The sequence below is a fragment of the Alosa alosa genome, chromosome 24 (genome assembly GCF_017589495.1).
Source record: "Alosa alosa isolate M-15738 ecotype Scorff River chromosome 24, AALO_Geno_1.1, whole genome shotgun sequence".
In the NCBI taxonomy this organism is placed as follows: Eukaryota; Metazoa; Chordata; class Actinopteri; order Clupeiformes; family Clupeidae; genus Alosa; species Alosa alosa.
The window spans coordinates 5382074-5400267 of NC_063212.1; the positions used below are offsets into that span (position 1 = coordinate 5382074).

General features: G+C 42.4%; 1 protein-coding gene across 9 annotated transcripts; it reads right to left on the reverse strand.

The window, feature by feature from the left end:
- Positions 1-965: 965 nt before the first annotated feature.
- Positions 966-14988, reverse strand: mtmr1a (myotubularin related protein 1a). 9 transcript variants are annotated; one of them, XR_007192619.1, is made up of 19 exons: positions 14494-14988; positions 13669-13774; positions 13260-13283; positions 12720-12743; positions 11520-11585; positions 9880-9952; positions 9436-9530; positions 8317-8424; positions 7313-7414; positions 7142-7225; positions 6620-6769; positions 6127-6315; positions 5574-5759; positions 5089-5295; positions 4343-4435; positions 3536-3649; positions 3140-3316; positions 2691-2918; positions 2621-2638 (listed from the first exon to the last, which is right to left on the reverse strand). XR_007192619.1 is itself a non-coding variant. In XM_048236116.1 (18 exons), the coding sequence occupies exons 1-18, from the start codon at positions 14616-14618 to the stop codon at positions 2748-2750; spliced, it is 2094 nt and encodes a 697-aa protein (XP_048092073.1). In that variant the 5' UTR covers positions 14619-14988; the 3' UTR covers positions 966-2747. The 9 variants fall into 9 exon arrangements, 8 of the variants coding, with proteins under 8 accessions (XP_048092073.1, XP_048092074.1, XP_048092075.1 ...); XM_048236116.1 differs by having other exon boundaries at positions 966-2918; XM_048236117.1 differs by lacking the exon at positions 13260-13283 and having other exon boundaries at positions 966-2918.
- Positions 14989-18194: the final 3206 nt, after the last annotated feature.

An 18194-nucleotide genomic window follows, 5' to 3' on the forward strand; every position in this document is an offset into this window, starting at 1 on the left:
ATACTTTAACTATATTGAACAAAAACACAATCTTTGTTAAACCTAAATGTATTATTAGGAAAGGCTACACCACGTCTCAAAATATTCAAAATGAAAAATATGACTAATAATTGCAAATTCTGTATAAAATAGGAAGAAGGTGCAGACTAATATTAGGAAAGGCTAATATGACTAATAATTGCAAATTCTATATAAAATAGGTAGGAGGTGCAGACTGATTGACAAATCAAAACATTTGACATTTATTGTCCAGGTGCATCTCAAGATGGTGTATGTAAAAAAAACAGTGATTCTAGAGATTTAATTGTTTCTCTGGCTTGCCCCCCAACAGGCGATACAGTAGGAGATATGGGAACAGAGTGTGCACACAGTGCCTAGAATACGTATTCACCCCCCTTGGATATTTCCACTTTTACTGCTTTTATAAATGGCATCTTGGTCAATTTACCCTTTTACCTTTTTACAATAATTTACAAAAAGGCCCTCTTTAATATCAAAGTGAAAGCAGATTTTACTTAAGCAATATATAATGCAAAATAAGTGATTGCATAAATATTCACCCCCTTATTGTTAATGATGGATTTCACTGAACTCTAGGGGATGTTCAGTGACTTGAACATTTTTTTGTATCCATCCCCTCACTTATGCTTGTCAATAACCTTTTCTTTGAGTTGTTTGGAGAGTTCTCTTCATCGTGGAATTATAGCCAGGAATACTGATTGATCAGTAACTGGACCTTCCAAACACAGGCGTCTTTATATCACTATACTATACACATTCACTGTACTCAGGCAATCTCCATTTCACTAATTGTGAGACTATTAGCACCAATTAGCATCAACAAATGTGTAATTTTGAGGAACAGAAATTAATTGCTAAGGTTTTATCAATGTCCAGAGGCCAGCCTGACAGTACATTACAGGAGTTATTAATTGCAACACTAAATACATTGACTGGGAGTCATCCTTCGTCATGTGTTTTTATTAACTTTTTTTCTGCTGGAATGTCAGAAGTTTCTTTGTCTCTTGTTGATAAACGCCAAACAGAAATCTATGCCATCATAATGACACTAAATCAAAGACGACACAAGGAATGCAAAGCAATACCATAAAATACATGTTCAGACAATGGGTCATCTATAAAAGCTCACAAGAAAAGGAAACATGATGATCATGGCTAAAAATAAAAAGTCTGTGAAATTCTGTGTACATGTGATCGGAAAAGTGGGTCACAATTTCAGTCTCTGAAGGCAACGTAAAAGCCCTCTTTGTGTCTCATTTATAAGAACCCATGCTAGTGCGTGAATGGGAAGCATACATGGTCAATTTAACCACTGAGACTCAGAACTGTTACACCTTTAAGGGGAACTATGCAGGGGTTTTTTAGCTTAATATACCTTAACTTCGGAGTCATTGGAATGGTTGTCTTTTTCTAGGGTGAATGGTGGCCGTCTCGCTTCCCCCTAGCGTTTGTGAGCTGGAAAACCAGCCTTGCAACTTTGGGCCGGCGGCCTCAGAGACAGAAAGTCTTGCGGTCTCGCAATGTAACAAATTGCTTTACTGCACTACACACATTACACACCAGGCACCGGCTAGAACAAGGTAGCAATGGAGTTTCTCAGACATTCGTCATGGAAACCTGCGAGAAAACAGCGAAGAAATGGCCAAAACTGCATTGGGGGGCTTTAAACGTCACACAGATTCTTACTCATTCATCTTCATTGTGGTACACTTGGGTCTATTCAGAAAGTACTGTGGAATCTTCCCTCAGTTAGTTTGTTTAAGTTATGCTCAGCAGTCTCAGTGATATGGTAAGCTGGAGATGAAGTGTCTGAAATGACTCAAAGTCACAATCAGCCAGTAGTAAAAATATATCAAAGTAATAAAATACTAAATGAAATCCAAAGAAGCTTAAAGAAAACAACATTTTAACATATTTCCTTTGAGAAGTAATCAAAAATGAAAGGGCTTACATTATACAAAAGGGATTTGGCATTTTCACATTGGCTTACTATGCATTAAGATTGAAACAAAATGACCCTATAAGGTGCAATAAAATACTGACAAAGTATCAAAACACTGTCTATGTTTTAGGCAGGTGACAGAAACACAAAAGAAGGGACACGTGTCCTGGAACAACTCACAAGTGCATGGGGACACAAGACAAGACTGACTACACTGACTCTGAAGATACTGGCCAACAGTAGAGTAAAAATTAGCTTCTGGTGCCACTAAAACTCATCAATAGATTGTTTACTATGGCTGATGTACAAATATATTAATTTGACTGGTTCAATATTTACATATAAACTATCAAACCCAAGTATATTATCGATACATTATAAGCTAACATACATGACTGCACTTTCTTCAATTCATGTGAAAATCTAAAATGTAACACCAAAAACCAGCTTATAGTAACAGAGTCTATTGATTCACATTTCAAACTGAGATGGCAAAAGTGTCTAATGGTAGGCACTGTCCTGTTTGCTCAGTAAGTCTATACTCCCCGCCCCCCATCTCTCTGAGTGCATATTTCATATGTTTTGTGTGAGAGAGTGACAAAAGAGGGAGTGATTGTGCACATTGTGTTTGCCAGTATGTGTGTGGGTAAGTGCATATGTGTGTGTGTGTGTGTGCATACATTTGTAACACTTTAAATCTGTATCTGTTAGATGAGCTTGTGTGCGTTGTGTGTGTGTGTGTGTATGTGTGTGTGTGTGTGGTGTGTGTGTGCTGGGCTGTCTCTCAGGCGGTGGTGTGCAGGGGTGAGGGGCCCCCGTGCGAGGGCGAGGAGTTGTGCTCTGAGGAGGAGGAGAGCGAGTGGGAGGACAGCACCTCCCTCTGCAGCTCCTCTGCCTTCCTCTGCAGCTCCGCACGCAGGAACAGCAGCTCCTTCAGGTTCTCGTGCACCGGCATCTACACACACACACACACACACACACACACAGAAAAAAGAGAAAAAGCACTTAATCTCAGTGCATTCCATTCTATTCTATTCTTTTCATGTTTTGATATTCTCTGTATGTGCTGTACTATAAGTTTTGTTCTTCTACAACAGGCAGCAAAGTAATTATACCATAACATCCCCATAAAAGTGTGTGGTACACACACACACACACACACACACACACACACACCTGTGGCCTCATGCGGGGGTTCCAGCGAACATAGTAGCTGACCCATAGCTCCAGGTGCCGGAGGCTGGCCAGTGGGTAGAGCACGTGGTGCTGGTAGTCCACGTAGAAGGGGTTGGTGAAGTCTTCCGCCTGGCTGTTGATGTAGGACCACAGAGACACCGTCTTACTCTGCACCTCCTGAGAGAGGGATGAATGGAGGGATGGATGAATAGACAGACAAACAGACAGACAGATAGATAGAGGGGGATGAGCAATGGAAAAAAGTAGAAGATCATAAAGAGTGAAAAGAGGAAAAGGCAGATAAATGGGATATTTAAGTACAGTAATGTATTGATAATATAAATGTAATTTGGTGTTCCAGGTTAAAATCTCCCCATTTACTGTAGTGGTCCAAACCTGCTCAACTCTCTCCTTCTCGCTGTTGCAGAAGAATGTACCAAATAGGCAACTGTAGAGGTGGTCCAGGATGGTGATGAGGAAGAGCTCATTGAACTCGAAGGCAGCAGGGAACTACACAGTGAGCAGACAAACATTTGTGACCAATGGCAGAAACAAACATTTTGACTGAAAAAGTCCTTCCATTACAGTAAATGTCATAGCCCACATTAAATCATTTTCAAGAGGTAAAAGCAGAACTTGATTGTGAAGCTATTTCAGGATGAGTTTGAGGAACTCTAAACAGAGGAGGCAACAAGCCACTGGAGACTCTTAATAACTCTACCTCCAATAATTATGATCTATTGACATAATAAGAAGTGCATTAATATGACAGATGATTTTCATCTTGATCCCTTTTAGCTATAGGCTACCTATAGGCTAGCTGAAATAACCCATTTCTAGTGAATTATGCTAGGCTAACAGTTTCAGACTGGGTTACTGCACACACAGCGGAGATAAGGGATAAGATATGCACCTTCTTACTTAACTCTGGGGTAGACGGCAAACATAAGGTTATTTAGTTAAAATGTGTGTTCTTAACTTGTACTGATGTTTAAAACCAATAACATTTTCAATCACAAAAAAAATGTTGGTGTGTTCTTTAAAGTTGACAACACTGGCTATATTGCAAATGTTTTTGGAAAATGCTCGGAATGTGCGTTCAGAGTGTGCACAAAGTGGAGTTATAATGTCGGTGCTTGGAATGTGGAAGTATGAAAAGTCCCTTTCAGTACGGACCGAGTGGGTCAAACAAGCTGTACACACCTGTCTCATGATCTGCCACACACAGTCAATGAACTGCACGAAGAGAGGGGAGCGCTCCGAATTAGCATGGTTCTCATCTCCATGACCCACACGCTACAAGGAAAACAGAGAAACACTCAGATAAGCACGGATATCTACACACACACATCTCACACACACACACATACATTTCTTCCAAAACATATATTTAAAATAGAAACCATTTTTCCAAATTTGGCAAATTACAATTGGCAGGTCTCACACTGAGATGCCAAGGCTTTTGCTTTTACACCAGACACCCCTAGTCTCTAACCTGACTCTTGCCAGATGAATTTTGTTCTGCCTAGCTCCACTCACATCCATCTGGGATCGGTTCCATTGAGAGTGATTTCAGCACGAGATTGTATGGTAGAGCCAATCAGGACGCAGGGCAGGAGTTTCATAGATGTGACGTAGCGTAGAAGCGACTGTGAGACTGTTCTTAGCATCACGGGTTGGCTTCGATGTGAGTGGTTGAAGTAGCACGTCAATAGATGACGGACAACTGGCTTATCCAATCTTATGCAAGGATTTTTTAAAATGGCCCAGCCTTCTGAAGCACCACTCCAATGGATCGATCCCAGATGAATGAGTGGAGCTAGGTGGAACGAAATTCATCTGGCGAGAGTCAGGTTACCTAGTTCCCAGGCTATGCAAAAGACCTCTTTAAGAATACTGTTACGCAAGCACACACACACCCACACACCCACACATACACACACACTGACCGAGGCAAACTTGTGTCCGAAGCCGATCCACTCCTTCTCCAGCAGCACCTGGAAGCCCCTGAGGGTGCGGTAGTGGCTGTCCAGCATCAGCATGGCCAGGGAGGTGAGCTGGGCCGTGCGGTCCCAGCCGTCGCTGCAGTGCACCACCACCGACGACTTCCCCGACTCCAGCTTATCCGCAATACGCACCGCACCTGCCAGCAGGAGCTGCGAGACAAAGACACGTACGGATCACACATTTTTATTCTCGTCTCCACTGCTTCACTTACACGTTTATTGACTTGGCAGTCAGATACTTTCGTCCAAAGTGAGAGTTCAAATTGAGGAACATCAATCAGAACAAGAGAACAAGAGAAAAAGGGAGAAATAAAGAGAATCGGACTATTATCACCTAACATCAAATTAACAACAACAAAGGACTAGTGACAAATGTTGTGTGTATGTATTGCTGTGTGTGTGTGTGTGTGTGTGTGTGTGTGTCTCACCCTGATGTACTCCAGCCAGTGAGTGCCGTCGATAGTGGAGAGCCAGTGCTGGTCATCGATGGTGGGATAGACCACCTCCTTCAGCTTCCTGAGGGACTCGCGCATGACGTGAATGTTGGGGATGTCCAGAAAGTTCAACTCCACGTTGGGATAGAAGTTCTCACTCTCATAACCTCCGTCCTTAGCCTATGGGAGGGAGGGGAGAGAGAGAGGGAGACAGAAAGAGAGACATTATTAAAGGGTTGTAAAAAAACAGTAGATTCAGCCTGCGATTTTTAAGTGATTTTATCCCGAATCAATCGGATCCAAAAAATTCCGGCCCAATTCCGGACTGATTTATCGTGACAGCACAATGACCGTTCTTGCTCTGGTCCAATCTGCCTGGATTTCTAGCATGTCAGAATTTTTTATCTAATGTCTTTTGCAGTGTGAGCAGACGAACGTACAGTGTGAGCATATCAAACACAGGTACAATGTGAGGTCCATATTGTATGCGACTGAAGTATTGGTCCACAGGCATCAGTGAAAATGAGAACCCATGAACACTGGGCACCTTGTTGGTGTCGGCCACGCTACTCTGACGGGCATCGAAGATGGTGAGCTTGTGCGACTGGGCGTTGGCGTCCATGATGGTCTGCAGGTAGCGCTCGTCCTCCTTGCAGCGGTGGTCAGAGGGGCCGACCAGCGGCTGGCTGCAGCGCACTATGGTGGCCTGGGTCTCCGGGTGGATCCAGGAGAGGACCTGTGAGAGAGCAGAGGCAGGTGGGGGTGGGAGAGGGATGGGACGGGGAGGAAGAGAGGCCAAAATTACAGATGTTTCATGGCAATTAAAAACAAAAAACTACTGAATGAACACATACCTAGCACACACACACGTCAGAAAACATATTTACTTATATGTGCATGGAGTACACAAGTAGTCTATACACAAAAACACACAATAGACACACACACGATAACACTCACTTTCTCTCGTTCTCTCGTTCTCTCTCTCTCACACACACACACAAACACACACACACACACACACACACACACACACTGACCGGTATGCGGTGCTTGGCTCTAAAGGAGGCCACTCTCCTGATGTCGTCCTCGTCGATGTTGTTGGGGATGACGAGCAGAGCAGGGTAGGTGTCACACACCTCATAGTTGCTGTTCAGCTTGCTGATGGTCCAGCTCTCATTGGGGAGACCCTGAGGAGAACTCACTCATTAATTTCCATTCATTCATTTCAGCAAAAACCTTTTCCCAAAAGTGTTGCACATTATTACATTTTGTGGACATTTTGAGTCTTCCCCATGCCTATGAAGACAGCATTTTTAATTGGTTGTTTTTACCATAAATTGATACTTCTAATGTTTGTAATGGAGCTTACTGTTAATGTTGTTATATTCTAATGTTGTATGTAACTTTGGATAGAAGCATTTGCTAAATAACATAAACAAAACAAATATAAACCCATTGAGTCAGTCCATTGGTGTTTTCGGTCATAATGACTGGAAAGATTTATTAAGAACAACAGTGGCATCAGGTAATACCCTCCAGAGTAAATCCCACACTGATACCTGTCTCTTGTATTCTGCCACGGGGTCATACACCTTCCACCCATCCATCGGATACTCCTCCTTAAACTGAAAGGCGAAAAGGGACTAGAGGAGAGATGAAAGCGCAAGTTGAGTAAAAGCTCTTTCGACCAATCAAATTAGATGTATCCCAAGAGAGACGACAGGACTCACCAGATCATGCGAGAGGGGGAACGCATGCTTAGTCAGCATCTCCATGACATCCACATTACTCTGCTCCTCCTTCTTGAAGGCAAACCTGGGGCTGCGCATGTCCTGAGACAGGAGATGTGCGGATTAAAACCACTGATGATTCAGTAGGAGACGTGCGGATTAAAACCACTGATGATTCAGTAGGACACGTGCGGATTAAAACCACTGATGATTCAGTAGGAGACGTGCGGATTAAAACCACTGATGATTCAGTGGGAGACGTGCGGACACATGCGGATTAAAACCACTGATGATTCAGTGGGAGACGTGCGGATTAAAACCACTGATGATTCAGTGGGAGACGTACGGACACATGCGGATTAAAACCACTGATGATTCAGTGGGAGACGTGTGGATTAAAACCACTGATGATTCAGTGGGAGACGTGCGGATTAAAACCACTGATGATTCAGTAGGAGACGTGTGGATTAAAACCACTGATGATTCAGTAGGAGACGTGCGGATTAAAACCACTGATGATTCAGTAGGAGACGTGTGGATTAAAACCACTGATGATTCAGTAGGAGACGTGCGGACACGTGCGGATTAAAACCACTGATGATTCAGTGGGAGACGTGCGGATTAAAACCACTGATTATTCAGTGTGAGATGGGATAGGAAATGCAGTGGGTATGCAGTGTTTCCCACAGAACTGAATTCTATTTGAGCTTTGCAGAATTAACTTAAATTCAACAGTTTTTAACAAATTAGCGTAGCATGGTTATGATGAACCAGATTTAAGCATAATTTAGTACAACCTGGAAAATCATTGTGTGGTGGTCAGTGTTGATATTGTGGTTGATATTGTGGTGGGCCGCCACAAATAAGTCAATGGGAAACACTGGGGTACGACTACGAGGAAGAGTTGAGACATGTGGCTTGCTCTCTCTCATTTTCCTCATGTCTCTCTCCAATATACTCTTACAGACATGCACGCACCTCCATGCACACACACACACACACACCTTGCAGACAATTTCCATGCCGCATGTGTTCTCTCCATTGCTTTGCACACTGATGGTCTCCAGACGGCTGATGGCCCCTAGGTTCACATCCATCAGGAAGTATGGCTCCTGGAGTAGACAGACACACACACACACACACACACACACACACACACACACAGTTTACATTCTATCACATTTCCCAATTAAAGTGAGATATCTATTTCCCTACATTTACACACAAGAAGAAAATGAACAGTGCTGCTACATGACACTGGAGCCCAATAAAAAGTTCCTCTCTTTGGAAATGTAACAGAAGTGTGACAGAAACCAGAGCAAACACAGCTTGTCACATACTCATTTACAGCCAGCTATATACACTCTTTCCAGACAAGAAAAACACACTTGTGAATTTAGCAACAGGAAGAGAAAATGACTATACTCTTGTCAACATGACAAAATGGGGAGGGGGAACTGTGTTGTGAACAGAAAACAGATATTCTGCTGCACGTTGTCATCAAGGGAGCTTTTGTAGCTGGCACGCAGGTCAAGCATTCAGTTCGCAGAGCATCTGCTGCAACAATTAGCTTCCATTATAATCACTGGAACTGGCTACACCAGATGTGAGAGCGCAGCACACATTAAAAAAAAAGAAAAAAATAATAGACCAGTCTTGTAAACTATTTTTACGCTCCGCACACAGAGTGCTTCCCGCACACAGAGTGCTGTAGCCCGTCTGTAAAGGTTTAAAGTAGCCTGATAGAAGTTGTGGAAAGTACTGTACATAGACAGTTATGGTGAGGTAGGTAAGATGTACTTTTTTTTGCCTGAACCTAGCCTCAAAAAGCATCATTCTGCTACAGCCAATGTAACTGAAAAACAACCATGCCATGAGGTTTCTCTTTGCAAGTCACTGTAGAATTATACTGCACAGATCTACAGTTTACATCTGACATCTAAAACAGTCCCTTGAAGTCATTATTACTTCAACCATCAAATGGATCCTTCAGTTGCCTACATTCTAGCAACGTTCTACCACAGATGCTTGATTTACTCCTTGATTGCTCCGCTTCAACCCTCTGATTCCACTCTATTTGTCCAGCAGTCACTCTGCATGGTCATCACACAACACGGCCTTACCCGCTCCAGACTGACAAAGTACAGCTTGTAGTCTGTGACGGTCAGCGTGCCATTCAGTGCTCCACTGAAGGGGCAGATGTACATCACATCCTTCGCTGAAAAGAAGGACAGACAAGAGGCTCTTTATTTCATACATGCAGCTATGGCAGGCAGTCAATAGTCTTATGTTCTTTCAGTGTGCTCTTTCAAGTGTACTGAATAAAGTGCTCTACAGAGTCACTGTGAATTGTTGAGGATGTTTTTTTTTAATCTACCATTCACTTTTGAAAATTACAACATGTGCATCAGTTGTGAGAACAAGTACTTAGGAACCAAACGTTTTAACTTAATTAATTTCCTCATTGTTTTTACTGTTTTTCTTTTTTTAAATCAAAAGTCCCTTTGGACCCAAGTGTCCTTTAAACACCTGAATTATAACTTTTAAGTTGTCAGGTGAACACTGACCTGTGGCTCTGATGGTCTCTCCAGGGACCAGTGGGACCTCGTCCATCTGAACGACGGGTTGGTGTCCAAACACCTAAATAATGAAATTACTATTCATTCTTAAATCAACACTGGACACTGGTCAGAAGAGTGGGCATAGCAATAGGACACCTGGATGGTAACAGCAGTTCAAAGGAGTGGTGGAGTGCAGCAGAGAGACACAAAGGTGCAGACAGCAACAAGCAGGGAGTCTAAATCATGCCTCTGCACCCCACACACCCCAGACTCTATTCCTGCACCAGTAACTGCGTTGTGTTTGACCGACCACGCAGTTCAACCCTGCACCTGCACAGGGTCCAACCTGCAACACCTCAGATTGGGAGGTGAGTTTGCAAGCAATGGAGCTAAAACCATTGACTGTATATTAAAAAATGGGCTAAAACCCATGGGTGCTGCTAGCATCTCTTACTAGCACATCTCTTGAGGAGTTGGGAGGGAGGTTTACTTAAAGGAGAAGTTCGGTGTGATATTGACCTAAAGTGTGTTGAAACATGATACCGAGTGTGAACTTTTGTCTCATAGCTCATCTCGGCTTGTCCCCTGCAGTCCAAAATCTGGCGCTAGTTAGCTGATGCTACCAACAGGTTTTCAATGGGGGTGGATAGGATATATAATTCCATGGAAATGCATGGATTCCAGTTGCTGCTACTGGAAGCAACTGGAATCCATGCATTTCGACAGAATTATTTTTGGAATCTGATCCCTTATCATACCTGTTCATTCGTACTTGTCGCTCGACTTATCGTGACTAAATTCAAGATGGCGGCAAACGGTAAACTTCCTGAAGGTACTGTCTGTATAAATCGTCTTGTAAATAAACTACCAGTTCTTTATCAAAGCTCTCAATGTCTCGTTTTAAATGTCAGGGCCCTCGGAAGTCTACCAATGAAGTGTAGAGCTACTTTGAGCCTCGTAAATGGTGTAAAACAGTGATTTATTTGCATGGCTAGCCCGATGCCCGAGGCACCCCCATTGAAAACCTGTTGGTAGCACCGGCTAACTAGCGCCAGATTTCGGAGTGCAGGGGACAAGCCGAGATGAGCTATGAGACAAAAGTTCACACTCGGTATCATGTTTCAATACACTTTAGGTCAATATCACACCGAACTTCTCCTATAATATACATAGGCTACGGCAGCTATTGGTACAACTGGCTACCTTTACACTCCCGGTGAAAAGGTGTGGTTATTAACTACTGAGACTAATGCTGTAAAACAACAGTATTGAATAGAATTAGTTATTTGACATTCAATATTTACTGTTACACCTCATTAAACCTAAAAACAGTAAAAAAAAAATCGTTGGTTTCGGCTCCTCTTCCAACAATATTATTATTAGTGAGTGCTAATTCTACTCATATATTGGTAATAACAGTGTTGCTATTCATCACCATGTGTATCTGTTTTAACATTGTAATTATTAGTCATTGATTAGCTCACTGAGGCGTGTTCAGCTAGTTAAGAGCACTAGTGAGTTCAGTCATATCAGGGCGATATGCAGCAGGACGGCGACCCTAAAGGAAAAGACTCAAGCTACTGGTAAGAGAAGAGACAGAACAAGGAAGAGAGAGAGAGAGAGAGAGAGTTAAGCATGAGACTTGCCATGGAGTGGGAGTTGAGCTCAGAGTCGCTGTCATACTGAGAGCCCTGCCCTCCCTCACACGAGTCCTGCACAGCAGCATGGGATGGAACCCAAAGTGAGAGCAGAGAGAGGGAGAGGAGGAAAGACAGAAGAATTAAGAGAACACAGAGAAATATAGAGGCATGGGGTTAGTGCTGCTACTCAAGTGTGATTAGAGGAGGAGAGAGAGAGAGAAAGAAAGAGGGAGAGGGGTTAAAAGAATGCAATATTATAGCAGAAATATTTCTGAGCTCTAAAGGTCAAGCCCCACAGACAAACAGACACACAGGAAGTGAGATGGGCAGGGTCTACAACGTGACAGAGGAAGTCTGCTGTGTGTGTGTGTGTGTGTGTGTGTGTGTGTGTGTGTGTGTGTGTGTGTGTGTGTGTGTGTGTGTGTGTGTGTGTGTGTGTCAGAAGGTAGACAGCAAGATTACCGCACAAAAGCAATTACAACAGACAGTGGTAAGGCAGTATGACGGCACTGAGGATAACCATTATGGTCAATGACTGTTTCATCAAGGCTCAGTTTTGAAATGTACTCAATTTGACTGCAGACAGTCAACTGTCCAGTTACAGAACAGATCCTGTACATAGAGACAAGAAGTAGGAAAATGACTGAGCTTTCCCATAAAGCATATCTGCACTCGAACGCCTCCCAGATAGCCAAGTTATGTTGCTTCAGTGATAAACTGCCTGTCTTCGTCAGATCGACTACTGACAAATACTATGACGATATATACTGATTCAGTGTAACCAGGCTTTCTGGGCAGGGCACTATAAGTGCATTCAAATTCTAACTAGAAGTGCACAAGTATGCCCTCATTCTCTACTGAGTATACTTTCTTTGCACTTACAAAGCAGTAACCTGTCAACTGTAAGGGCCGTAGTGTACATCACATTGCAACACAAACATGTGTCAGAATGCAGACACACTCGGCCAAGGGCAGAGCAACAGGGCGAGTTGCACAATGACCATTAGCCATGTCTGGACTGGCACTCAAACACAGAGGATGAAATAAGGAGGAGTGAAAAGCACAGCAGTAGAAAGTTTCTCCATCAAGATCACAAATGGAGAATGGAGAGAGGAGCTTTAGTTTTTCCCCACTTTAGTATCCCAAAAGAGACAAATGTCACCGAAAACATCTTTATAGTCTTCCTAACCCACATCTCAGTCTTACCCTTAGATTGGGCCTCCTGGATACCTATAGGTTGCAGACACAAACCAGACAGACAAGGGAATTAATACATTCACATGCAGACACACAGACTGCTTGATTAAGACAGACACAATCATGACATACACACTGCACACTGAACAGTCTACACACCACCTTTCCAAAAACAAAGCAAAGATTATAGGGTGTGGAGATGTTATGGGGAGCAAAAGGATCTACGTTCTAAGTCTAGCTGAGACACAGGCGTATGCCAACGCTGGGCTTGTCCACTCTGAAACTAAAGAATTCACAGGAAGTCTCCTGCGGAATGCTGTAAACAGTCAGGAAACGTGGACAAACAATGATACGCGAAGCCATCTACAGTAAAGCAGCAGCATTGGGCGTGATGAAACGAAACATTTAGGCTTCTCTAGGACAAACTAGTAGCCATCTAGTTCTCTTCTTCGCAGAGGCAGCAGTGGCACACTAACATTTGCCTGCCCACATAGAACACACACACGCTCACTTACATGCGCACACACACCACTGCTGCAGCAACCTTACCCTGAGATCTTTTCTTCTTCCAACCTGTTGTTAAAAAGATGCATTCATTACAGCAACATGTTATTAAGTAGACGTCTTGCTGCCTGCAGTCTCTCTATAAAGTCAGTAGCTTGGAAGTCAGACACCACAGGCAATTAAGCAAATTGTCTGTATATACATAATCCATTTAGACAGGATTAGAGGGTCTGTTTTGATTTAAATTGTGTGAAACTTCAATCAACACAGGATTAAATGTCCTGGCCATATGTCGTCTTGGCACCACCGTTAATAGAAGTAGGATACCTGGTTTAATCGCTCCATAACTCCAAGACACTTAAGCTTGTAATTTGACATAATAAAGGCTAGCCGGGTTTCCACCCTATCAGCAAAACGGAAGACGTGGGGGTTAATATAGAACCTTGTGTCTTGCCTTTAAATCTCGTGAGGGAACCTCGGGTGGAAGGCCTGCAGACACCTGGCTGTTCAGCGTTGCGGCTATGAGCTGTTTGCACCATTCCACGTGTGAGCCCGTGGGGCTACGAAAAGAGAGAGAAGACAGAACAGGAAGTTGACAAGACAAACCCTGATGTAAACAATACAGCATAATACAGTGTATACAATACATACCACAGACTAAATAATCTAGTCTTGACAGTCATCGAACAGTTTTAACAACTCTTTACAAGAGGCGGCAAGGTCCCAGTGCATTAGGACATCTGTTGGGATAGCATGCTTAGGGGTTGTTGTTGTTGTTTTGATACTCTCACTAGCCCACAATACAGGCCTCACGTTTTAGAACCTCTCGGTGAAATATATATCGTACGTCATTACACAATAATTACCCAATGCACCGTCAAAAAGGATAAAAAATAAGAAATGTAAAGTTTCATTTTACGCAATTGTGTCACATCGAAAGGGATTATCCACGAACCCCCCCCCCCCCCCCGCGCGCCCCGAAAAAAACAAACAAAAACAAGATAAGGCTAGGTTTCACAACAATGCATGGTAGGCTATAGCCTATAGACGGGTAACTTAAATGGACTATTCTATAGGCCTAGTATGATGCAATATAGTAGGCTATAGCTCGAAGAAAATCCAACGTAATCGACATAATTCTATGAATGCCCCAAAACGGAAACTGTTGCCCTTTCTACTCGGCGACATATGGGTGCCTTACACACTGGAATCAAGAAATATACATTTCACAAAAATATTTCTAGAGAAAGTTGAACGAGAGAAATATTCGCAAATTCACCTGTCCAATGTTTCCACGCTCGCTTGTCTCGATCCGGTATTTCCTCCCAGAGTCCGAGTTGGTTTTCTGCTGGGGACTGGCGGTTGCGCTGGGCTCTCCGAGCCAGCACTCGATTGCTTATCCATTCCTCCCGCGTTTCCTTCCCTACAATATTGTATCAGTTTAGTTTTTCCTTCCTGTGCTGACAGATTTGGGTCAATTCTTTGATGACTCTTGTTTTCAGGATGCCATAGCTGAGCCCCCTCCTATCAGCCAAATCGCATGCAGCACCCCGCCTCGCAGCTTCCTGTACAGCGTTGCGTTAACTACTGCTGACAAATAGCGCTTCTGTTTATTTATTCGAGGAAGACAATCTCGAACACACTCCGAGAAGATAACCTCTGATTACCCAACATGCATTTCATCCTTTGTAACACCCGCGATGGGTCTGCAATGGTCTGCAACTATTCCAGCTAGCCAGCATCAGCACCACCCCTCCCAGACGGCTAGAATTATGGATGTCGTAACCTACACGTCCATCCTGCGCATTTGTCAGCGCTGAGGTTTCATTTAACAGCCCATAAAATAATAGGTCTGAGTGAAATAACATGATGGCATCTGTAAAGAAAGCGCAATTGCTTCCTGGAAAAAACCGACATGGACAATGTCGTTAAGTTAATATAACAATGTCAATCAGTAATTGCATTATGCGTTATGGCGTCTAATACAGGCCTTGTTTTTTGCCTACTGAATCGAGTGCAAATTGTGCATGAGCTAAATCCATAGGGGTCTCAAACTCAAATGAGCTGGGGGCCACTTCTGCCAACGTCATCTGATTGGAGGGCGGGCTATTTCTGAAAATGCAATGTGTTTTTTTTTTTTTTTTTTTTTCAAATACCACACAAAACTGCAAACAGAAAGTGCAAGTGTTTTTATCTCTTTTTAGACACCTGTGCTAGTAACCTTAGCTTATAAATAAAACAATGATAAATTAAATATTAATACAAATTATAAAACAAACAAAAAGCATAAAAACAGGTATGTGTGTGTTTCACACCAAATACAAATATTTTCCTCTCATAACTTATTTAAACCTGCATGGCAGGCTTTAGATATTCTCCTTCAGAATCAGAATAGGTGAATAATATAGCCTACCCAAGCGTGAAAGCTTTTTTCAACATTTGGGTGCTTCAAAGAAAACAACACCATTGGATTTTGTCATCAACATTTCAAAAGCTCTGGGTTTGAAAGTGGTCAGAGATAAAAGTCCTACTGTAAATATAAAAATCTATAGCCTATAAACAAAAACCTGGGGCCAACAGAACTCTCTTTTAATCAATTCTGCTACCTAAGCATTTTCCAAATCAGCACACCAAAACAAGTAGGAAGTTGTGAAATCTTTAAATTAATTTAATCAGCATTATTTACAAAACCAGCCAGCCAACAAACTGTGGAGAGTATATGATGAAGAGTAAATGACAAACAAAAAAGTAAATCCCTTTAAACTATGTTGTCTACATTAAAAGGTACAAAAAGGATCAAAATGAAAGCGAGAGATAGGGAGAAACCATGTAGGAGTAAAGTGATACAAGTGCAAATCTCCCCCATACTGAAACCCATGCAGCGAGGTGGGGGAAAAGATGCATATTTGCTACAACAGTCATATCTAATATGACCGATGGACCAAGGCCCACAGCCTCCATCAATGTTAGCACACAAATAAAAAATGCCCATTAAGTAAACAAGACAGAAAAAAAAGAAAATAATAATTATATATGGGAAGCAGAAATCCACAAATTACCATCGGTTCAACCAACCAAACATTTTTTTCTTATTACTTTCCTTTTTATAAAACTGTCAAATTTTACACTAAATAAAATAATTATATTTTACAACAATAGAGCTTTCAACAGTAAAATAGGCTTTGTTGAGGTAATTACACAGTTATTGTACTTGTACAAAGTAAAAAATAAACAAAATAGATTTTTCTTTTTTTCCTTTTCCCCTAAAAACACAACCAACTTCAAAAATGTTCTTGTGTTGTTTGTGTTTCGTTTTTGTGTTTGTGTTGAGTTTTTTTTTATTCATTCTCACACATGCTATGGTTTTTAGACTGCATCTCCTCATTGAGGCTAAAGTCTTAGAAAGTTTAGCTTTTCCTGGGCAGCATTTTCAATAGCTCCAGGGAGAAGTCACTCTTAAGCAAAGATCTGAGAGTAGGTATGCCATCTCATTACCACTCACACACTCACAGAAAAAAAAAATAAAGAGACACCCGAAATCCTTAAGGTTCCTCCTCATAGAAGAACTCAATCTTCTATGAACAACTTTCAAAAGCACTATCTAGAACCTTCAAGACTTCTTACAACTCAAAGAACTCTTCAAAGTTACAAATATGGCTTTGCATGTACTGTGGGAACCTCCGAAATAGGGTCTTCAAGGCCCTCCCCCTTTTCTCTGAGTGTGTGTGTCCTTTCTGAGATAAGCTACAGCCGTCCTCCACCTGTACTCAGAGCGGCTTCTGCCAACACGTCAGCATCAGCTCTGGGGCCAGCAGGGCACTGGAGTACTCATGTACCCATTCCTCCCACAAGCAGGTGATGACCCCTAGCTCTTCCTGTGGAATGAGTCAGGAGGCATCTTCGGCAAACCACACTCATTTGAGAGGGAAGCGGCCATTGACATTGGTCCAGCTGGACCAAGAGCTGGGCTTTTTTTTTTTTTGGCGTACACCATCTGACCTAACATCACTCAGTTCCACCTGCCAGTCAAAACACCCACAGCCAATGGAAGACGTCCTTCCCTGCCACTGATTGCTGCCCACAGAAAATTAAAGAGACAACGTATTGATACAAAATGTCCTCCTGGGGTAGATAGACCTCAGGTACAAGAAAAGGCACAGAACTGGACTTGCAAGCAGTAGTAGACCCTGACCAACCCTGCTTCTGCTCAATTATAATAACAATTCTAATAATAATAACAACAACAACGACATAAGCGCATCCCAAAGGATCTTCAACAGAGACCTCTGCCCTCCCAATCTGAAGCCTCATCACATCTCGAAAGTGAGAGGTGTGTAGCAAAAAATTAAGAACTTATTTCCCACTCCTACATCCATACCTTCCAGCTTCATGTTAAAATTTGACCTTCATGTGAACTCTACTCTACACCCCTGATTAGAAAGTGGGGCCTCAAAATGTTACGTCAGTTTTTTCTTAGAGCTGCGGATCGTGGTAATTAGTTTTTTGGAACAGTGCATCCACAACCAGGGGTTTACAGAATCTGAGAACTATCAGGACAGACCAAACCCACGAAAATGGACACTAGGGGACACGTAAAGCCATGTTTTACAAACCAAGGCAGAAAACAAGACAATGGCTCTGTCAAGGCTGAACACGTCAAAGCCACCAGACTTCTCGAAATTCCAGGACCTCCACAATACACAAGAGTTCGACAAACACCACCCTAAATTTACCCATGACTGTCAGTACATGGTAGAATTGTGAATCCAAACGCAATATCACAATGTATCTGATGGGACTTAATTTCTCATGCAAAAATCTTAAATAATTAATTCAAGACTATGAGACCAATCAAGCATCACTGTGTCCCAACAGTATCACAGTACTCAAGAAAAAGCATTAGAACCCTCAGTAATGGTTATTGTATTTAGCAGACGCTTTTGTTCAAAGCGACTTACAGTTGGTTATTAATGGCTGTGA